Consider the following 21,225-nt stretch of genomic DNA (forward strand, 5'->3'; position numbering starts at 1 on the left):
TTGGATGGCTTGCAAGCTTAATTTCTTAATCAGCTTCATTGGCTGCAGCTGTGGGGTGCAGCCTGTTGAGCATGCCGTTCCTCTTGCAGCTGAAGCTCCACGCTTGTATCTAACAGATCTGATTCAGCATACAAACAGTGGAAAGCAGAAAGTCTGCTGTTGCAGTTCTGTATTGCCATTGGAGGTTCCCAAAAACATAAACTGGGACTTATCCTGCAGACAGTTGGTTGGTGTTGGGCTGATATTCATCATCTGCTTCTCACTCAGTATTGGAAAAAGCATGATTGTCTCGGTGCAGCCATCCAATCAAGAGTGGGTGCATGGCAGCAGGGACATGAATTAAATAGAAAAAAACACGTTTCACTTGTAGCCCGTCTGCACGTTGTCCTGCTTCTATGTACTTTCACTGTGAATATACAACTTTTTCAGGTCACCAGGGATCTGAAAAAGCCATTAAAAGACCATTAAAAGAAAACCTTCAGGGAGGGGGATGGAGTAATTGAAAACCTCTAAAAAAAAAAAAAAAAAAAAAAACAGCTTAAAACAAAGGTTACAAAGTGAAAGAGGACTACAGGATGAAGTAAGAAAGAAAGTTTCTGGAGAACAACGTGAAGGATGTGCGGTCAGGAATGAAGAAGATTACAGGCTGCAAGTTAAAGGTGGACCAGACTGACAGGATCTTTGTCACCTTGTATCTGAGTCATGGATCGTCAGAGCACACAGAGACCTCCTCTGCCTCCCCCCTACAGTCTGCCTGTCTCCTGCAGTCAGGTGTCGAAGTAACAGAAGAGACTGAACCGGAACAAGGGTGCAGGTCCAGGTGATGTCAGTTCCAGGGCTCAGAAGTCCTGCTCAGAACAACCATGCTGGGTATTTCAGCACCTTTTCCTGTGCTGTCCAGCTTCATCTCAGTACCTCAATAAAATCTCATCCATCTGTCCTAAATGACCACAGACCAGGTGTCCCAACATGGCACATCATGAAGGTCCTTGAGACTCTTTTTAAGTGAACAAGTGAACACATTTCAGGATATATTAGAGATTGATCATCATACTGGGCTTGAGGTTGAAGATGTCTCATCTGGACGACTGGGGCAGCCTGACGGAGGTCCTGTGCTTTGCAGCCATCTGTTGGAGCAGCAGCATCAGAACCACAGGCTTAAAGAAGCTGAACAAAGTGACGAAGAGGGCTGGTTTTGTGTTGGAGTCATTTGCTGGAGCTGATTGTGCAGAGAGGATCCTCCACAAGCTGCTGAATGTAGTGAATACTTCTGTACAAGCTTTCCACAATGCGGAAACAAGGGTGTGTTCAGTGAGAGGCTTCTTCAAGTAGATATTCTGCAATACAGAAAGGTGAAGGAGAGCCATCAACCTGTGAATCAAAGAGATCAATTCCTTTTTCTTTAACTAATTACTGATGATTTATTCAAGTAATATCAGTGAATTAGGAAGAGGCGGTTCTTCACTCACCATGTAGAATTTCCAGATAAGTAACGCTGCACAGCTCTGTTTTCTTCAGTCTCAGCTCTTTTACATCCGACTGACATGAAACCTACAGTATATGCAACTATACAAAGCTTCAAGGACATTTAGATAGACTGTTAATCATCCCACAGAAAACAGCAGGATAGTCTGTATCAAATGAAAAAGGGAAAAGAAAAGTAGGGAATGTTTTTTAGTTGAACTTTCAGGTTATGTTGCACAGAGCTCAAATATCATCAACTTTCATCCTAAAAACCTTCAAGTAACTTAATTTCCTGGGCTTAAAAAAAAACAACTCTATACCAAAGACCGCCAATATGTCTAAAATGCATGTAGTTTTGGAAAATTTATGCAAAAGAAAAAGCAAAAACAATTTTAAATTATATTTTAAAAAGTGCCTGTGAACCTAAAATGTCTGTTGACTGCATATATCAGATTTTCTCTTAAAGAGAAAACAATAGGTGCTCATAGGTGGTTAAATGGCATGTTATATTTTTCCTTGTTTTCTTTAGTTCTACTTATGTTCATGATATATATATATTTAATATATTTAAATTTTTATAGTTACAAGGAAGCAATGATTTCATTCACTCAAAAAACTTCAGCTCAGACTGAGTTTAGAGATCCTGAACTTAGACTGTACAATGACTCCACCTAGTGTTTCATTTCACTGCTACAAGTTACCAGAATGTCAAAGCTGTGCTGTTGTTGAAAATCTTAATGACTTTTTATTTTGTAAATCAATAACAAAGAATTTTAAAAAATAGAAGTATTTCAGATGAAATAGTCTAAGTAGGTGTGTAAGGACCTTTAAACCCTTATTGCTACACAATGTATTGAAATGGGTTTCATTTACACTCTTTGATTTCAACTGGAGCAGCAATATCTGCAAGGTGATTGACCGTACTGACATTTGGTGATTAATTTGTATTTGTATATTATTTATTTATCTTCAGATGAAACAGACACAACAGCTGAGGGTAAAATACTAGGCATAAATAGTTTTCCTCAGATTGAAATTAAAGTAAAAGGAAACAAATAAATGAAACCAAAAGATTACTCAAATTTATCACCGATAGTTCATTAGACAACAAGAAGTTCATTAAAAAAAAAAGAAAGACATGATTACTATTAAAATGTTTGTCCCATCGATGATGATGGATGTTGTTAAAAAGACCTATAGATGTATGAATATAATATGTATTCATTAATAAAAATATTTTTGTTAATACATAATCATTCTTTATAAATCCAGGTCTGTGAAATAAACAAATAAACTGTAATTAGTTAGTCGCTGTTAGGACTCTTCAACCAAAGACTTTTATTTTGACACTTACCGGAAGTAAACACTTAGCTCACGTGTAGCTTCGGTCCTGCAAGAAGACGTTTCTGCATTTTTGTGAACTTTTATCCTTGTGAACAGTAGCTGAGTTGTTTTGTAGCAGACATAACAGCATCTGGAGGTATGAGCGCCATCATTCCCCGGATAGAGCAGCTGTCTGCCAGGGTGGTCCGGGTTCTGGGCTGCAACCCGGGACCGATGACGCTGCAGGGAACAAACACCTACCTGGTCGGCACCGGGGAAAGGTCAGTTTGCTCTCATTTAACTTTTATTAGTTTATTCTTTAGGCTTTGTAAAATAGATTAACATTAAATGTGTTCCACGTTTCTTTATGTTTGTAATTGGAAAATAAACGTCCACCAAATCCTCATGTTTGTTTATGACGAATCAAATAGAAAATATGTCTAATTCTGAGTTTTTAGCTCGTAACCTATTAAATTCAGCATACTACACGTAAATGTTTATTTAACATAATTTATTGCTCTATTCGGCTTTAACTAAACGTTTCATTGAGGTTTTTATGATGCGATGTGATACAATTTAGAAATTAAACTATATTTTAAAGCGTTGTTTTGACAAAGTTACTTCCTGTTATTGGTTTTATTCCTTTGTGTCAATGCTTATTATATATGTAACACATACATCTAGTTGTGTGTTAAATGAAACAAGTATCTATAGATATACTATAATTTAAATAACTGTTTTGAACTCCCCGCTTTCTGATAAATCAATTAACTGATCTATAAGTCATCCAGTTAGGAACAAGACATCTAACTCAGGACATGAACCACTGTTGTTTTTACACAACAAAGACTGTCACATCATAAGTTTACGTTTCTTTTGTTGCGTTTGTGAACATTTTAAAGGAAAAAAGCCTAAAATGATAAATGTGTCTTTCATTGATCCATCCACTGATCACCAAGCCCTCATCAGAAATGGCCTCCAGTCCTAGGAACCATTCTTCATTTAGAGGGTTTTTTTTTTTAGTTTTTTTATTTATACAGAGACAATTGACATTAATGAATATATGTGATGTATAAAGCTCCTTTCTGTCTTTTCACAGGCCAACACAATAAAATAATACAAATGATCATATAGAAGGAGATCAAGGTTAACAATAATAACAAGAATGATAAGAAATAAGAGTAAAACAGGAATAATATTGATCTAAAACCAGAAAATTACTCTGTAATGTGGGAAGTAATGAAGGGAATCAGAAAAGAAAAGGGTGAGATATGCTAAATGACACAAGAACTGGACTGAAACCAGTGGCAACAGGTCTGATGGATCCTCCCCAGAGCTCAGGCCTTTACATTATTGAAGCAGTGTGGGATCATCTGGACACAGAATGGAATAAAAGGCAGAAACATGAAAAAAGAGAAGCCTACAGATTATTCATTCAAACTAACTAGAAATTACAAGAACAAAACATAAGCGTCGAAGAATAGATTTTAAAAACAACAACAAAGTTAGTCTGAGAGGATTCAGCCTTGTGTGGATGAATGAAGGTGGATTCCAGCAGTCGCTTCATTTCCCATCTGCATGAACAATGTGTAAATAACAGCTGCACTTATTCCCTGTTTAAGATCAGTTGAAGGAGGCTGAATACTTTTACACAGTACTGTAATTCCATTAAATTTAGAAACATTAAAGCAGAGTTTAATTTACCAAAGTTGGTCCTCGAGGGCTGCTGCTCTGCAGGTTTTCAGTGTATTCCTGTTCCATACACCTTGCTTTCTTTAAATTGATCTAACAGACAATAAAGTTTAGCACTATAACTGGTTAATTTGAGTCAGGTGTGGAGCAGCAACAACCAAACAAACATGGAATCAGGTAGGGCTGCAACTAGTGATTATTTTTATAGTCGACTAATCTGTTAATAATAATTTTATTAAATTAGTCGATTAGTCACGATTATGTCTGTCGCGCCCATTCTCTTGATTTGCATCATATAAATGTCATCCTGATTCCCAGTCAGTCACAACATAATGTCCTTTAGTAAGTTGAAAGAACGACTCCTGAACCAGTTGAATATTAAATTTAAGCTTAACAGCTTACTCCTAATTTATTTAGTAGTAAGCTTATAGCTATAGTATCCAAGCTGTAAAAAATTTGCCTCAAAAGGAAACAAAATAAATAAAATGTTTTAACATCTTAATTTCTATAGAACTGCATTGAAATGACACATGATGATACATGATACATCTTGAAAAAGCCTGTTTTGTAGGTAAACAAGGGCCAGACTCCTTTAAAAAAAAAAAAAAAAAAAAAAAAATCCTGAATCCAAACGGTGATCTGGATCACCACCAAAATGAAATCACTTCTTCCTTTTCACATTTCCAACAACTCCTGAAAATTTCATGAAAATCTATCCATAACTTTCTGAGTCATTTTGAACACAAACAGATAAACGGTGGTAAATATACATAACCTCTTTGGCAGAGGTAACAACATGACATCGCTACTCGCTAATGCTAACTTTACCATTAGGAACACTGGAAACCATGACTCCGGGGTGCTTTCCTTCCAGATGCTCATGCATGACTGTCGTCCTGCCGTGGTACGCCAACTCTGCGACGATACATTTCACCTGTTTGACACTTTGTTTAGCGTGAAATATCCCCAAACTTTGGAAATATTTTGCGCCGCCGTCAGTTTCTTCTTCGTTGTTTAGACAAAGACGCTGCACAAAATGACAACACTGCCCCCAGCACTTCCTATGGTGATTTGCGTCATTTGCTTGGTGTTTGGAGTTCTTATGCTGTCTGAAAAGCCGTGGTTGGTAAACGGCGTTAAGTTGCCTGGCGCAGCGTTTTATTAGCAAAGCCGTTATGGGCGTTTCTAACGCAACAAAGTTTTGCGTCGATGAATTTTCATTGTCGACAAATCGTTGCAGCCTTAGAATGAGGTAAAGTGGAGGTTTTCTATGCATATGAGGTGTTGTTGACCATAAAACTATGAGACAAAAGTTAGTCGGGCTGTGACGATGTAGGATATTGTCCCGATTTGATTCCGATTTTTTGGGTGCCGATTTAATTTCAATTGTGATTCCCACGATTCTTTGATATTGCTGATTTTTGTAGGCTAAAAACAAAACAAAATATACAAAACTTATTTTGTTTGTCATATTTCTTAATTTCAATTAGGAAAAAGCAACACAGTAGCCAGATTATTATTCTGCTGCTATAATGGCAAAGAAGACAAGTAAAAGGATTCATAAAAACAACGAAATGACAAAATTTTATAATGGATTATTTGTATATGTTTTTAAAAAAAATTAAATTTTTAACAAAAAAAAATGTTTTTTAAAATTGTGAAGCAAAAAAATCCCAATATTTGATTTTTTAAAATTCAATTTCCCACCCTGAAAAGTTACAAATACTGCCATGTCTCATTAAATTAGGATCGTATATCAGCGTTCTCTACTCCAAGGATGATTTCTGGAATAAAAATGAAATATTAGGGATTTAATCTCAGCGCTGCTGCTCTTCAGTTCAGCACAAACAAACATCATGAGGTTTATTTTGGAGAATAATATACAACTCCTGTTGCTCTGTTGCATCATTATCTCACAGTGTAGCCCCAATTAGGAAGAAGATTTCCTTTGTTACTTACATAAATCAGATAGCTTCATATTGCCCCTTTTTTCCCCACAACATAATAATGTTTGATTAATCCATCAGTGTTTATCGCCACGGTTTATTCGTTAATATGCAACAAGAGGACACTTATCGGATTGTTTGCATTAACTGTCAAGCCTTTACTTCAGCCCATTACTGCAGGCATTTAGTATATTTAAATCTAAAAAACGCAGGTAAAGTTTCCTTACTGTTTTCCACTTTTTACGGCTTCCTTTTCCTGAAGCCGCGGAGAGGTGCTGGGTACTGTACTGTCTGATGCGCTTCGTTCTTCAACATACAGAGACGCTGGATTATGCATGCGTTTCTCTGAGTTATTTCATACAGCTATCAGCGTTGCGCGGCACTAAAGACAGCGCGGATATTGATGATGGATTGACAGGAGGCATATTGGAGAAAAACAACACAAAAGCTTAAAGCAAAAGCGGAAAGCGAAAAATGGTCAAAAAAAAATTAAGGCTACCCTGCTGCCTCTCCAAAACATTTCCCCAGGTGAAGGATTACATTTTTAAAGCTTTGTGCCACACACACACACACACACACACACACACACACACACACACACACACACACACACCGGACCGCGCCAGCACAAACACAATGCTTCCCAAACTACACGTCTTCTCTACCTTTCCAGCCATTGTGGGCTCTCCGCTGGCTCCACCCACATGGATGGACGATACCAAACTTTTCCATGTTGATACGTCACCATTAGTTTATGATACGCTTTCATTGATCCCAGTGTTGTAGCTTTTTGTTAAAGGAAAAGAGCTTCTTGTGCAGTTTTATCGCCTAAAACTCTCAGAAGTGATAACAAATATGATGTTTTGTATCAAAACACATTTATCTCTACCAAACGTCGATGTTTAAAGGAGTTTCTTCGTCTTCCAGACGTGTGCTGATCGACACAGGAGAACCTGCTGTCCCTGAATACATCGCCAACCTGAGAAATGCTCTGGGCCAGTTCAACACCAGCATCCAGGAGATCATCGTCACACACTGGCATCACGACCACACGGGAGGAGTGGAGGACATCTGCAGAGACATAACTGGTGAGAGCTGCTGTCGCTGAGCGCGATAAAAGCCCTGACAGGGTCACGTCTGTTTGAGAGTAGAAGAGTACAGATGGAGAGATGTGGAACCAAATCCACAAATAACAACTTTTTCCTGTTCTTTTCAATGTAAACTCTTAGTGTTGATGATTTAGAATGAATAGAAAATGTAAAATTAGTCTGTTTTTTCCTTCCTACAGGATCTGAAGTCCGAGTCAGTAAGCTGCCGCGCTCCACCCACGTCGCAGAGACGGCTGGAAACAAGAGCTATACCTACCTGAAGGATGGAGATCTTATCCAGACGGAGGGAGCCACTCTCAGGTCCGTTTAGTTCAATATAAAAATGCGAAATTATAACATCCACCAGACGAACATTCGTAAATATTAAACCGTTCAAACGTGTGTGTTTTGTAAAGGTAAATGCATAAAACACCATAAGGCACACTGTCTGAAACTACGTTTACACGTACAAACATTTCCTCTTTGGACTAAAATCCGTCTGATCAGATTCCAGCTGAGCACACCCAGACGCTGGATGAAATGATCCCATCAGTTGTGTGTTCACACGGCGGGAGGATTTCATACCATCATAACGCTTCTGACATGTTTGATGATTTTATTTTCTTACAGTTAACAGATGCAAAATAAGTCTTTCCAGCAAAAACAGTCCAGAGGTCTGAACGACGAAGCGTGATTAACAAATATATCACAGACATTCGCAATCCGGATCGGCGGTACTGCGAAGCTGCTTAAGTTGTTTCCATTTTGGCGTGCCCATCTGAAGGCGTCGCCACAGCAAATCATTGCTCAGGGGAATTGGCACATGTTTTATGCAGGATGCCCTTGCTGGCGCTACCATCTGCATTTATCCGGGCTTGGGACCAACCCTCAAGGAACACTGTGAAGCTGGTTCTGAACTCAGTAACCCAGACTTTTGCATATTAAATGCTGCCAGTCACATAAAAGGGGTGGAGTTTGCAGCATTTGACCAATCATAGACATTAAGGGTGGGAAAATCGAAAATTGGGATTTTCTTGCTTCACAATTTTAAAGTAGATTTTTCTTTGTCAAATAAATAAATATAATCCATTACAAAATTTTTGTCATTTTTGTTGTTTTTATTGATCTTTTTACTTGTTCTCTTGGACATTATAGCAACAGAATGATGGTCTGGTTACTGGGTTGTTTTTCCCAATTGAAATAAAAAAAAAAAGACGACCAAAAAGAAAGTTTTATACCTTTTTTTGCTTTTAATCTACAAAAATCAGCAACGTCAAAGAAATGTGAGAATCGCAATTTAAATCGAATCAGCACCCAAAAGCATATCGTCACAGCCCTAATAGACATGTAACCCTGCAGAGCAGCTTCTTCAGAAATACGAAGGGTTCAAACATCATCTTGGCAAAATGCAGCAGCGTTGCCGTAGCAACAGCCAGGAACGAATGCTGGCAGAAAATTGACGACATTTGGGAAAATATTGATTGTTCTATTTCACTTTCTTCCGGCCCAGACGTTTTGGACAGAGCTTTCTTACTTCCTTACTTTATATTTTCCACTTTTCCTGTTCTTTCAAGGCTCTGCATCCTGTGTGTGTGTGTTTGTGTGTATTGTTTGTGTTGGGATATTAAATCGTCACTGTGATGACATGAGTAGTTGTTTGTTCCATGAAGGTGTGGTGTGATGGGCGTGTCCAGAGTGGAGCAGACGAGGCGCCGTTGTATCTGATCAGTAATCGCCTGCTTCTGTCTGGAGGACTTCAGGAGAGGAGACACAAGAAGGGATTTACCTTTTCTTACCTGCTAGAGAACAAGCTAATGATAAATAATAAATCACTCAACCTGCTTACCTGCTGACCCCGAGAGCAGCGTGACCCGTGTGTGACCGTTATTGTTAACCACATTATTTTGGATGCGGCCTTCGTGGAGATAAACGGATATGGGAACAAGTCAAAAGCAAGGACAAAATGCTTCAAAGCAGTGAATGAGAAGGTTTTATGTCTTCATCAAACGGATTCATGTGTCCCTAAAAACTCCCCCTCTCCTCCCCCGTTCCACGCACCCACGTCGGCAGAATGTTCAGGCCATTTTCCAACAGAGCTGATTGGTCTGGATGTGGTGCTTTTTATTAAATTTTAGCTCTTATCTGGAGCATTACCTGTTCCCAAAGAGGTTAGCCGTTCAGACCAAGTTACCATGGTGATTTACCCCGGTACAGTCGAACGATAGAAACCCAGGGACTAAATCTGAAACAGAAGATCCGGCTTTGCGGTTCAGGCCTCAGTTTGGTTTTGTGGCTGAATTTCTGAAGTCGTCCCTGACGGTCCCACGGTCCAAGCGTGCACAGAAACCACATGCACCACAGAAACCATCAGAATAAGTGCAGATATGGTAGTTTTTTCCTGCTGATGGTCTCACGCACAGGTTTAAACCACCACTAGCAGTCGTTTGGAGTATTGTTTCCAGTTGGATCAGCGGAGGAGTTTCCATTGCTCTGATTGGACGCTCAGTCAGATTAATGCAGCTGTTGTTGTTGGTAGGGTCCTTTTCACTCCGGGCCACACTGACGACCACATGGCCTTGCTGCTGGAGGAGGAGCGGGCGCTCTTCTCAGGAGACTGCATCCTGGGCGAAGGCACGGCCGTGTTTGAAGATCTCTACGACTACATGAAGTCTCTGAAGATCCTGCTGGACTCTCAGGCCGACCTCATCTACCCCGGTGAGTGATGATTGATATTCGCTGCTCATAACGACGATGATGTGACAACACGTGGAATATGAGGAACTTGTGGTTTGAGGAGACATGTTCCAACGACTCCTCGTTTATTTTGTTTAAACAAGGCGACTGTCGGGCTGCTCTTTGTGCAGGACACGGACCAGTGGTTCAGGATGCTGGCTCCAAGATCCAACACTACATCAGCCACCGGGACCAGAGAGAGCAGCAGATCCTGGCAGCCATTCAAGACGGGGCAGGAAAGCCTTTCACTTCTATGGAACTTGTCAAGATCGTCTACAAGGTCAGGAGAACGTTTCCAAGACAGCCTGGCTGCAGAGCTCCACTGTGGGGGCAGTTCCACTGCAGGCTCCACTCTCAGACCACAGGGCAGGAAGGGACGTGTGCTTTTCAAAATAAGTTGCACTATAAAATGCACTGATGGATCATGAGACGACATGTTTTAGCCACCGTGTTGCCGCCTGAATGACGCTATAAATAACATTAAATGGACTAATTAAACAAACAAGCGTACGATCTCCTCTCCTTATAAAAGCAGACTTTTTCCAGGCGTTGCTTCAGCAGAGAGCCCCGTGCGTTTTGGAGCATTTAGCTCATCTGTCGAGATTGCGGAATGTGGAGGACTGATTTGACCAGATGTGGGCTTTGGAGCGTCTTCTGGGTGCGCAATTGGAGCGCATTCATAACATGTTGGGTGCACGCTCGGGGGGGGGCCACATTTTGGAGGCATTTTAAGGCCAAATCACCGTTGGTGGCGTCCTCCACTGTCCTAATAGTTAGTGGTGGATGACCCTGCCTGCCATGGACTGGGTGGGTCTTGCGGTGGTGGCATAGACCGTATATGAAAGATGGACGGAGCCTCCGGCGGTTAAAAGTGAATCCTATGCGGAAGTGCATGAAACTGCAGTTCCCCCCTTCATCCACCAGGGGCTGCAAAACAGAGCAAATCCCCATAGACTCCCATGTTAAAAAGACCAAATTCACAGCAGAAATAAACATGTTTACAACCTGGTTCAAAAATCCATTTAAGGTTTAATAGGTCAGATTTACCTTTATGACAACTGTGGGGGGGAGTGGTTTTTTTTCTAATTCGCCTGTTTAAAAGTAATCTCGAAATTTGGCATATTTAGGGGCGTGTCATTTTGATTGACAGGTACCCGATCTCCGCTTCAAGTCAGAAGAATGTAGAACAACTGCGGATTTTAGCCGGTTAACGTGACTTAGCTTTAGCCCGCTTATCTTTGTTAGCTGGTTAGCTCCTGTTATCTCTGGGTTAGCTTGGATAGCTCTTAGCTACAGGCACCTCGGCGTTCGCTAGATGTCAATCATCCACCATGACGCTCACAGCCGCCCTCTCAGCTCCACCTCTTTGCCCATATATGTATTTTCCCTGCCAAGATGGCGATGGTAGGAACCGCCCACCGAGCATCATTTCAGCTCTTCAGAAACCTATGGATGAAGTCATTGCGACTCCGTCCATCTTTTTATATACAGTCCATGTTCCATACACAGAAAGTGCAAAAAATATTTTTGGCAGCCAATGAGTTTATAACGTGTTTGTTATTGGCACAGTTTGCTGATTATTCATTCATTTATGAATTATCCGAACCGCTTATTCCGATTAAGGGTCCTGGGCAGCTGGAGTATATCCCAGCAGTCTTTTGGGCGAAAGGCAGGGCACACCCTGGACAGCTCACCAGTCCATCACAGAGCCAACACAATGAGACAAACAATCATCCACGTTCACACTAATTCCTAGGGGCAATTTAGAGTGACCAATTAACCTAACATGCATGTCTTTGGATGGTGGGAGGAAGCCGGAGTACCCGGAGAGAACCCACGCATACATGGGGAGAACATGCAAACTCCACACAGAAAGCCCACTGTTTGAACGCCCCCCACCCCCAGCTGAGGATCGAACCAGCAACCTGCTGTGAGGCCACAGCACTAACCACTATTCCACTGTGCAACATCTGCTGATTATAATACAGAAAATATTGATGACTGCGTACGATAGGCCCGTTAAATTGATGGATTTGAACAGTAAGACGGAAGATCTTTAGCTCAATGTTATGTTTATGTTTAAATATCAAACATTTCTCTTATTGTTCTGCTTGTGTTTTATGTGCTGTTGGCAAACCTTCTTCTTCGTCTAATGGCCTCCCAGGTGGCGTTGGGTGGGGTGGGGTGGGGTGGGGTAGGGGTGAGTGTGGGGAAAGTTAGTTTCTTCCTGCCGTTTGGTGGAGGTGTCTGGAACCTGCATCTAAATTGTCTCCACGGTGGAGCTCTGCAGCCAGACCCCCCTCCAACGTTTGTCTCATTCATGTGTTTTGATATCTTTCACCAAGCTAAACTTGTGTGTTCAGAAGACCTCAACTAAAAGTTTAAAATATGTCTAATGCATGTTTAATGCTTTTCATCCAGCTTGGAAATGAAGGAACTATAATCAGATGTAGAATCGGTGCCAGTCGGCTAGTCCTTTACGGTGCTTCTAAGTCACAGACTCTTGAGCTTTCTGCTGCTTATCTTCCAGGACACACCTGAATACCTGCACCAAGCAGCTAATGTCAACCTGGTCCATCACCTAAAGAAACTGCAGAAGGAATGCCGGATTAGTCTGGGTACGCCTCCTTTATACTGCGGCAAAAACCACTGAGAATCCTGATATGTAAACATACGCAAAAATATATTTTTGTTGTTTTGTTTTTTTTTTTTACATACGGTTTCTGTTGCTAATCTGACCTAAACTTATAAACTTGTTTCCACAGTGAAGGACTCCCCAGAGAACATCAGATGGAGGAGCAACCTGTGAACATTTCTCATTGATGAGTAAAATAAACCTGATCAAATTTCACTGAGAATTTTAAAAGCTGTATTAAAACATGTTTAAATAGAGAAGATTAAATAGTTTTTTACTGGATTATGGAGGATGAACAGCAGCAGGAGTTATCAAGCGCTGAGCGGCGAACCGTGTCGAAGTTTAGCCAGAAATCTGTCTGAATGTCAGCTGGAATCTGACTTCATACAACGTGATCCGTTCTGCCCTATCTGAATCCATAAGTGTCTTCCCCCCCTTCATCATACATTTAGTTTACTGAACAAAGCCCTTTGGCAGACTTTAAATAACAAATTCATTAATGTACTGTTTGCCTTCCTCATTTACACATTTGTAGAGATGTGTTCACAGCATACGGTGGCCTGCGTCTGATTTTATCTATTTAAAAGCCCTAGAATAAAATCTGTGTGGAGCATCTTCCCATCACAGGATGATGTCCGGTCAGGGTGATGGTCATGGTGTTGGACTGCTACAGTGTGATCCTTACAGCGATTTAAGCAACGCACCAAAACAATCCAGTGATTAGTTAACAGATATTAAAGCAGCACCTAAAACTAAGTGTTTGAAGATCCAATTCCTTTCAGTTCTCCTGAATGCATCAGCGAGGTCTCATGTGGAGGTTAAGCTTGTGTTACACAATAATCAAGACTTCAGCATGGAACAGGGAATAATGCCATAAATTTATAAGATTTAAAAATGCACCAGACTGCACAGAAACTCTCGAGTGAAGCCGTATGTTGCATGTCGGTGCCACCGTATATGCACTACTGGTCCAAAGTTTTAGAGCAGATCTATCATTCTGAGATGTACATTATTTTGTGAAGCCTTACTATTTGTAAACCTCTGGTTGTTCAGCACTAACCTTTCTACCATTTCAAGCTGTTTGCTGGACTTTAACTGCTTGAATGTCAATAAATAAAAAAAATTAAGGGGAGAAAATTGGATGTTTTACCTACTGTTCCAGTAATAAAGCTGTGCAGACCTCCATGTTGACATGTACACTACATACATGCCTGTATCAGTTATATATGGCTGAACTGGTGCACACACACCCCCTCTCCCTCCACCCGCTACTACTGTTTTCCTTTTTTGCTTCACTTTACCTCATTTCTCTCTTTGACTTCAAACTATTATACAAACTTTGTCATTCTGCACACTTTCTCAGTCATCCACTGGGTGGCAGCATCTTTCAAACAATGCAAACAAACACTTTTTTTTATTATAATAAAAAAAAAAATGCACATACACGTGCAAGACTGTAGATACAATTATAAATATTCTATTTTTCTCAAACTAAGTGGAGAATAAATTAAATTTAAAGTTATGCTGGAGGTGATTGTGTGTCATGTAGGAGACTTTGTGAGAACATGTAAATTTGTGATAATTTAAATGTGTGATTTGAGAATACGCTGTGTTGCTGACTTGAAGAGTGGAATATAATCCCAGCTAACCCATCATTACAAACCAATATGCCATTAGTAATAATTAGATCACTTGTGTGACCTCTTGAACTTTGACCAACCCCCCCCCCCCCCCCCCCCCCCCCCCCCCCCCCAGTGAATCTCATCAGTTTTAATATTGATTTCTGGCTCTGACACAAGCTCACTGCTCGGGGACTTTTTTTTTTTTTTTTTCTTTTTTGATACAACAGACTGAATTTGTTGTTAAATTGTGACAATACTGCAAAAAAGCTACTGTACAGTAAAACTTTAGCAGCTGTGGGCAATAGATAGGAACTATAAGTGCATAAACAACAGACAATACAATGCAAGTACGTGTAATAAACACAAGTTCCCTTTTAAGTCACTGTTGTCAGTGTGTAAATATGACTCAGAAAATGAGGTTGATGATGTCAATATCACTTAATTTGACGTCATTGCAGGAATATTTAAATGTTGCACCTTTAATAACTAAAAGCAAAGCTGTGTTTAAAACTATTTGTTTGACATGATTTACGGTTTTTGCTCGGATTTCCTCAAGTTAGAAAGCTGTCAACAATGAGGTGGAGTAAGCATGGAAGAGACACCCAGCTCTGTGGTAATGAGAGGAGGTGTAGCGGGAGGAGGAGGAGGAGAAGAGGGGGGCTCTACTGGTAAAGATAAACAGCCGAGGAACCTCTGAGCCAGATGAACATGGCGGCTCCGGCTCTGGACGCTCCTGCAGCTCCGTCCCGCTGACCGACCAAACATCCCGCACTGCACGCGCCCATGGCCGCTCACCTGTCAGGTAAGGTTCCTGTCATATCCTGCTTGACACACACACACACACTACTCCTCCAGTCAGTTCCCACCCCCAAAACATTTCTGTGGAAGTAGTGGTGTAAACGCTCGCGCAAAGTGCCTGTCAGTGAATATCGAGGTTACTACTGTCTGATGGTGGTTTGATTTCCTCACCGTGACGTCCCGACGCTGCATTTCAGGCATTTTTACGGGTTATTAAAGTGTTCGTTAAGGTTAACTTGTGTTCAGGAAATAACGTTCCTGATGTACAGAAGCGACAACTAGAGGTTTATTTTCACACCGAGCGCCGCCGTGGTTGTTACAAGCGTTTATCTCCGCGTGAAAATCAACCATTTTGACCAAATATAAACACTGGTGTGTTTTTCTTTTTCGTATTTTTTGCTTTAACATGCTTGTGTGACAAAGGTACATGGGTTAATGTTTTACAGTTTTGAGTTATTCCTAGACCGGTTCGTGCAGCTCGGACTTCCTCAAACAAGTCGGCCATCAAGCGAAATCAAAACAAGCGCATATTTCCGGTTTGGGTTTTCAAAAGAAAACACCAACTGTAGCTTTTATTAAGCTGTGCTTGAACACTTTACATTTTGTTGCGTTTACTTTTGTTAGACATACATATATTTAACTTATACCACATGTTTTATTTCACATTTCTCCTTGTTGGCGTTTTTAAAGTGCTATTCTTCTAAAATCAGGAGTATTACAAGCAGGCGCAAAAGTTTGCAAAAATAAGGTTGCACCATTTTCAGATTTTTTTTTCGCAGATTAAATGACTAGTGACCATTATTTACATTTGCCGACACCAGGAAATGATTGCAATCGCAATTTAATAAAGACGTTTTACAAAGGAAGTGTTTTAAACATATATTCTGAAAAGTTCATGCACCATATTCCGGTTTTCCTCCAGCATAGCTAGAAGGAAATAATTCTAGAAAGCATTAGTGTAATGGAGCTTAGGGGGAAAAACTTTGCTATTTAAAAGATTATTTTACAGCAAAAATCCCACTTTAAGCGCTGTAACTGGGAATGAAAGTAAGTGAGGAGGTTAAAAATAAAGTCTGCTTTTTTTCTTTTAAATGCATTCATAACTTGAATCAAAGGCACATGTTTAAAATAGCAAAAGATGGATTATGCAGAAAAACTGAATTTGCATTTAGCATCCAAGCCATGTCTATAAGTATTTTTAAATGATATATGAGTAAGTGTTTTGCATTCTTTGTGGCAGTGGATTAAAAGTTCATCGTGCATGCTCTTTGCAGGCAAATCACAAACCAAGATATAAATCATTTGTACCACAGAGTGCTTTGAATATTTCTCAAGTCTGTAAAACTACATTCTTTCCTTTTTTTTATGCATGAAATAGTGGCAAATCAACTAATTTGTGTTGACCTTTACATTGGATCATGGCATAGGATGAGCAGCAGACCGTGACTTAACATGCTGTTCAAGTTTATGTTGAATAGAGATGCGGTGGAGGTCTGAGCGTATTGTTTAACACCGAGGTAGGCCTTTGTCAGTGCAGGTACAAGAATGCGTCTTTATTTGCAGTTGTGGTGGTATGTTAATACAAGAAACATGTCAGTTTGCCTACGTGACAGGTGCCATCTCACTACTCAGGTTATCTGGTTGAGTTCTTTTTCTATTATTTTTTTCTTTTTTAAGCTTATTTGCTCTGCCCTCCACCCTAAAGTGAACTTTGAAAAGGATTGCGATATGTATGCCAAGTTGTCATGGTCTGTATTTAGCCTCCTTCTATGAGTGACTCAATCATTGTGCTGCTTTGTTTATGTGTGCGTGTTTTGCACAATACTTTGCTGTACTGTGAAGTAATATGAAGCATTGTGCATGCTTGTGTGTGTGTATGATTCCCCTGGTTAGCACGTTATTTTGTTTTCTGTTTTTTTTAAACCCATTTTATTACGATTAAACGCTGCTTTCACCACCAGGGTTGTAATTTCTCTGGATAAATATATCAGTGTTCTTTATGACAATATTTCTCAATGCCAAAGCCACATTGTAGTGCTGCTGCAAGAGTGCAGGAATGCACTTAAGATCAAGTTCCTAACATGAGATTGGCTGCTTGCCCAGTGATGAATCCTTAGTGGCTTGAATTCGCTAAACCACGTGAGAGCTCAAATGATGTCCTGGCCAATGACAGCAGCAGAAAGGGAGAGGAAGGTGTAAAGACTTGACTCTGCACTTCTACATAGTAAGTTCTCTACAAGGGCTCATCCTTTGCAAGCATACTCGTACTGAAGAAACACTTGCAGATTTTGAAACAGTTTGCGTTAAAACCTTGATGCAATACCACTTTAATTATAATTAAGTTGACTTTAAGGGTCTTTACAATTCTTTAAAGGTGGAGTATGTAAGCTTTTCAATATTTAAAAAAAAAAAATTAACTAATAAAATAACTACAATCATAATTGGGTTTTTTGAACATGTAGGTTCCAGTCTGTCCATATTTGATGTGTTATTAAATTACAAGTTTAATTAATGACATATGACAAAAAGCACTTTTTTTTTTTTTTTTTTTTACTGGTAGGCAAACGTTTAAGAAGGGTCTTTGTCATTAATTAAACTTATAATTTAAAAACACATCAAATATGGACAGACTGGAACCTACATGTTTAAAAAATAATTATGAATCTAGTTATTTTTTTAGTTAATTTATTTTGAAAATATTGAAAATCTTACATACTCTACCTTTAATACATGTCCTGTTTTCTGCTGTTTCTATGGGTGAGAAAATAAACAGTCAGGCACACACTAACTAACAAGATAAAACTGTCTTTGTCAAGCATTCGCTGGTGAGTAATTAACTGTAAGACAAGTCCATGTAACAACCAGTGAGGTGTGTCTGTCTATCATGACCCCTCATGCACCAGTACCAGCTGTCACCAGTTAGGAGACACTCATCTCCACTATTTCATACTTTTTTTCTCGGGTTGGTGGGACAGTTGTCTTCCTGTCCCCTCGCCTCACCTGGATTTAGGTCCTTTAGTAGTTTTTATGAATTCTTAATTATCATACATGCCCACTCAGACAATTTCTTACTGTATCCTCTTGATAAGATCCATTATAAATTTATGTTGTTTTTCCTAAAAACAAAACAAACATTTTTCAGGAAATTTCTGACAGGCCCGAACAGTCAAGATGTACTGGATGGATAGTTATTCTCAAGACTCAAATTCTTCATTTAGCTGACATTGCAGTGATTGTGTCCTCTTCATATAGGATTCTGTAACTCTCGTAGAGGATTCAGTTTGACACGGCGGACATGTTGGTCCGATTTGGATCACACAGCGATGCTCAGTTGAGTTAGAAAATTGTTTTTTTTTAGAGCCTAATTTCCTCCAACTTATCTCTGAATAAATGCCCATGAGATTGTTTTTCATTGCTTCTGTTCCATGTTTCTTTTACCAAGCATCGAAGTGACACATTGGCATCTGCCAAATGTGAGCTGTCTAAATATAGTTATTTATTTCCTCTCACACATCAGTTGCCATTGATTTAATGGCACTAAATCTTGTATTTTAAAGGAATGTGTCATCGTCCACTCCCCTTTCCTCCTCAGTTGTTTATTGTTTTCCACAGTGCCCTCAGTCATCAAGCTTTTTTATGTTTATTTACTTGTGGTTTGTCTTTTATTTTTAGTTGTGATTTGACTGTTGCTTTTTTTAATTGCAAGATTTTCTTCTCTGCCATTCCCGCTGCAGCAGAATGACTGACCTGCCTTTTAATGATGTGCAGAATTGAAATATTTATACATCTATACCAAATTCTCATTTAAAGAAAAATGGTAATTTGTGGTAAATTCAGCAATAATGCAGTGAATACTAGATTTAGGATGAAAATGTCATCTAAATGACACGCAGTTGGTACTTTTTCTTCCACTTGCCACAGTCATACACTAATCACGGCACAGAAGCATGCTGCTCAGTCAGTCCAGTTTATAATAATCATAATTATACACAAAATTAATAATAATTATATGTACTTTACATTTTAAACTAAATCTCAAAGTGCTACAATAAGTAGGGTTAAAAAAACCCCAGCAATATATAGATAAAAATAAAATAAAGAAACAACAATTAAAAACAGCAACAATCTCAACAGCAATAAAAACAAGGAAATTAGCCATAAAATTCTTTTTAAAATTTTTTTTATTTTAAGTATTATCGAATTAACTATTGCTGAATGCAAACACCTGCGATGGACTGGCGAGCTGTCCAGGGTGTACCCTGCCTGTCGCCCAAAGCCAGCTGGGATAGGCTCCAGCTTCCCCTCGACCCTGAATTGGAATAAGCGGTTCGGAAAATGAATGAATGAATGCAAACACAGTTGTTGGCGGAGCTATTTCAGCTCAACAAACGGCAAAGTTGTTGTACATGATGGTTGTGAGAAGACTGTGAGGTTTTTTTGGCAACACTGCAGGTCCCAAAAGCAGCTGTGTGGCAGGTAAAAAAAGACTATTTAAGTTTCTGTTTCTTTAGTGGTTGCCGATAGCTTGTATCGCCCTACACTAGCTGACAAAACCTTCAAGTTTATGTTGCTATTGTCAACATTGAACACAATACTTGTGTACTACAATGACGTAGTAGATCCACCAGTGTGGCACCGATCCACAGCGTTTCCTTTGTTTTGTTTTTTTTATTTTGTGAATGTTCTTTATTGTACTTTGCTCATGTGCTTCTACTCATGGTTTGTCTTCTGTACATTACCTGGGATTTACCAAGAGCTGTACTTGTGGGTGTGTTGAAGCTTTACTACTTATCTGTGCTTGTTTATGTCTAGCCCTTCTTGCTGCCACCAACTAATCAGACACATATTGCCCCTGGCTTTCTGTCACGTAGCAGAGACGGTCGTCTTCAGCGTCTGATCCTCCTGAGACCAAGTGCTCTAATTAACCACCACACGCACACACACACTCTGACAGTACCATGTCATGACTCTGCTGAAAGCCTCCTGCAGTGCCAGAACACCATAATCACTGTAATTGCTCTCTCAGAAAAATGCAGCTAGAGGATGTTCATGCCAAATATAAGTTAACATCTCTCTGTTCTCTCAGGGATTGTCGGAGATATTTGGTCTTTTATACCACAAGGAACAACCAAGACTGTTGAGTCGTTTCTGGAAAGAACCGTTTTCAGGGACTGAAATATGTAATCTGAAATATTAGTTATTATATCTACGGTACATGAGAACAGCTAACTGTTTTTTCACTTTTCCACTTTGGAGTTACTACCTTCCATGTATGGCAACACAAAATAACATCTGTTATAAGTTATCAGCCAACCAATGTATTTATCAAGCTCCGTTTGACAGATTTTATAGGCCATTTAGTTTATTAAAACCTCCCTGGACTAAAATGCATGTTTTAACCTTGTTAACATGTCCATATGGTGTTTCATTTAATTTATTCATTCATGTTGAGTTAGGCTAAAAAATTACACACCCATAATGAAATAATTGTATCTCTGCAACCAAAAAGGCTACTGTAGCTAGCATGGAGAGCTTAGCACATGCTAGCTTAAAAAAGCTACTTGTCGGGTTTTGTTCTTGTAAAATGGCAGACTTGGTAGTTTTGTAATATTTATAAGAGTGATGGGATGAAATAAGATTATTTAAACACCAGAGAGGACACATGTCTGGATTGTCTGTCTTGTACGAACAGACCTGCAAATTTGAAGGAAGGGAACCAACAAACAGCTGTGTTTTACCACATGACTAACTATCCGGGAGACACAATGAGTATGAGCATGCATGTTGGTCAACTGGTAAGTTTTTTTGTTTTTCCTTCTTATTAATAATTCCTCCATTCAAGCTGGTGGGTAAGAAACCTTTGGCTACCCCGCTGTGGCTAAAGGTTACTCCCTTGTGGCGTCCTGGTCTGGCTTGCTGTCTGC

At 39.7% G+C, this 21,225-nt stretch overlaps 2 protein-coding genes across 2 annotated transcripts in view; both read left to right on the forward strand.

The window, feature by feature from the left end:
* The first annotated feature begins 2,847 nt into the window (after positions 1 to 2,847).
* lactb2 (lactamase, beta 2) lies at positions 2,848 to 14,227 on the forward strand. The gene is made up of 7 exons (XM_079243225.1): positions 2,848 to 3,068; positions 7,353 to 7,513; positions 7,714 to 7,834; positions 10,050 to 10,228; positions 10,378 to 10,526; positions 12,777 to 12,864; positions 13,012 to 14,227. The coding sequence occupies exons 1-7, from the start codon at positions 2,947 to 2,949 to the stop codon at positions 13,053 to 13,055; spliced, it is 864 nt and encodes a 287-aa protein (XP_079099351.1). The 5' UTR covers positions 2,848 to 2,946; the 3' UTR covers positions 13,056 to 14,227.
* Positions 14,228 to 15,229: 1,002 nt separating this feature from the next.
* LOC306758038 (nuclear receptor coactivator 2-like) overlaps positions 15,230 to 21,225 on the forward strand; it is a 73,044-nt gene continuing 67,048 nt past the window's right edge. Inside the window, exon 1 of the mRNA XM_079243254.1 lies at positions 15,230 to 15,305. The gene's annotated coding sequence lies outside the window, so the exon portion shown is untranslated. The remainder of the gene's footprint in view (positions 15,306 to 21,225) is intronic.

Source organism: Telmatherina bonti (assembly GCF_933228915.1).
Source record: "Telmatherina bonti genome assembly, chromosome: 7".
Classification (NCBI taxonomy): Eukaryota; Metazoa; Chordata; class Actinopteri; order Atheriniformes; family Telmatherinidae; genus Telmatherina; species Telmatherina bonti.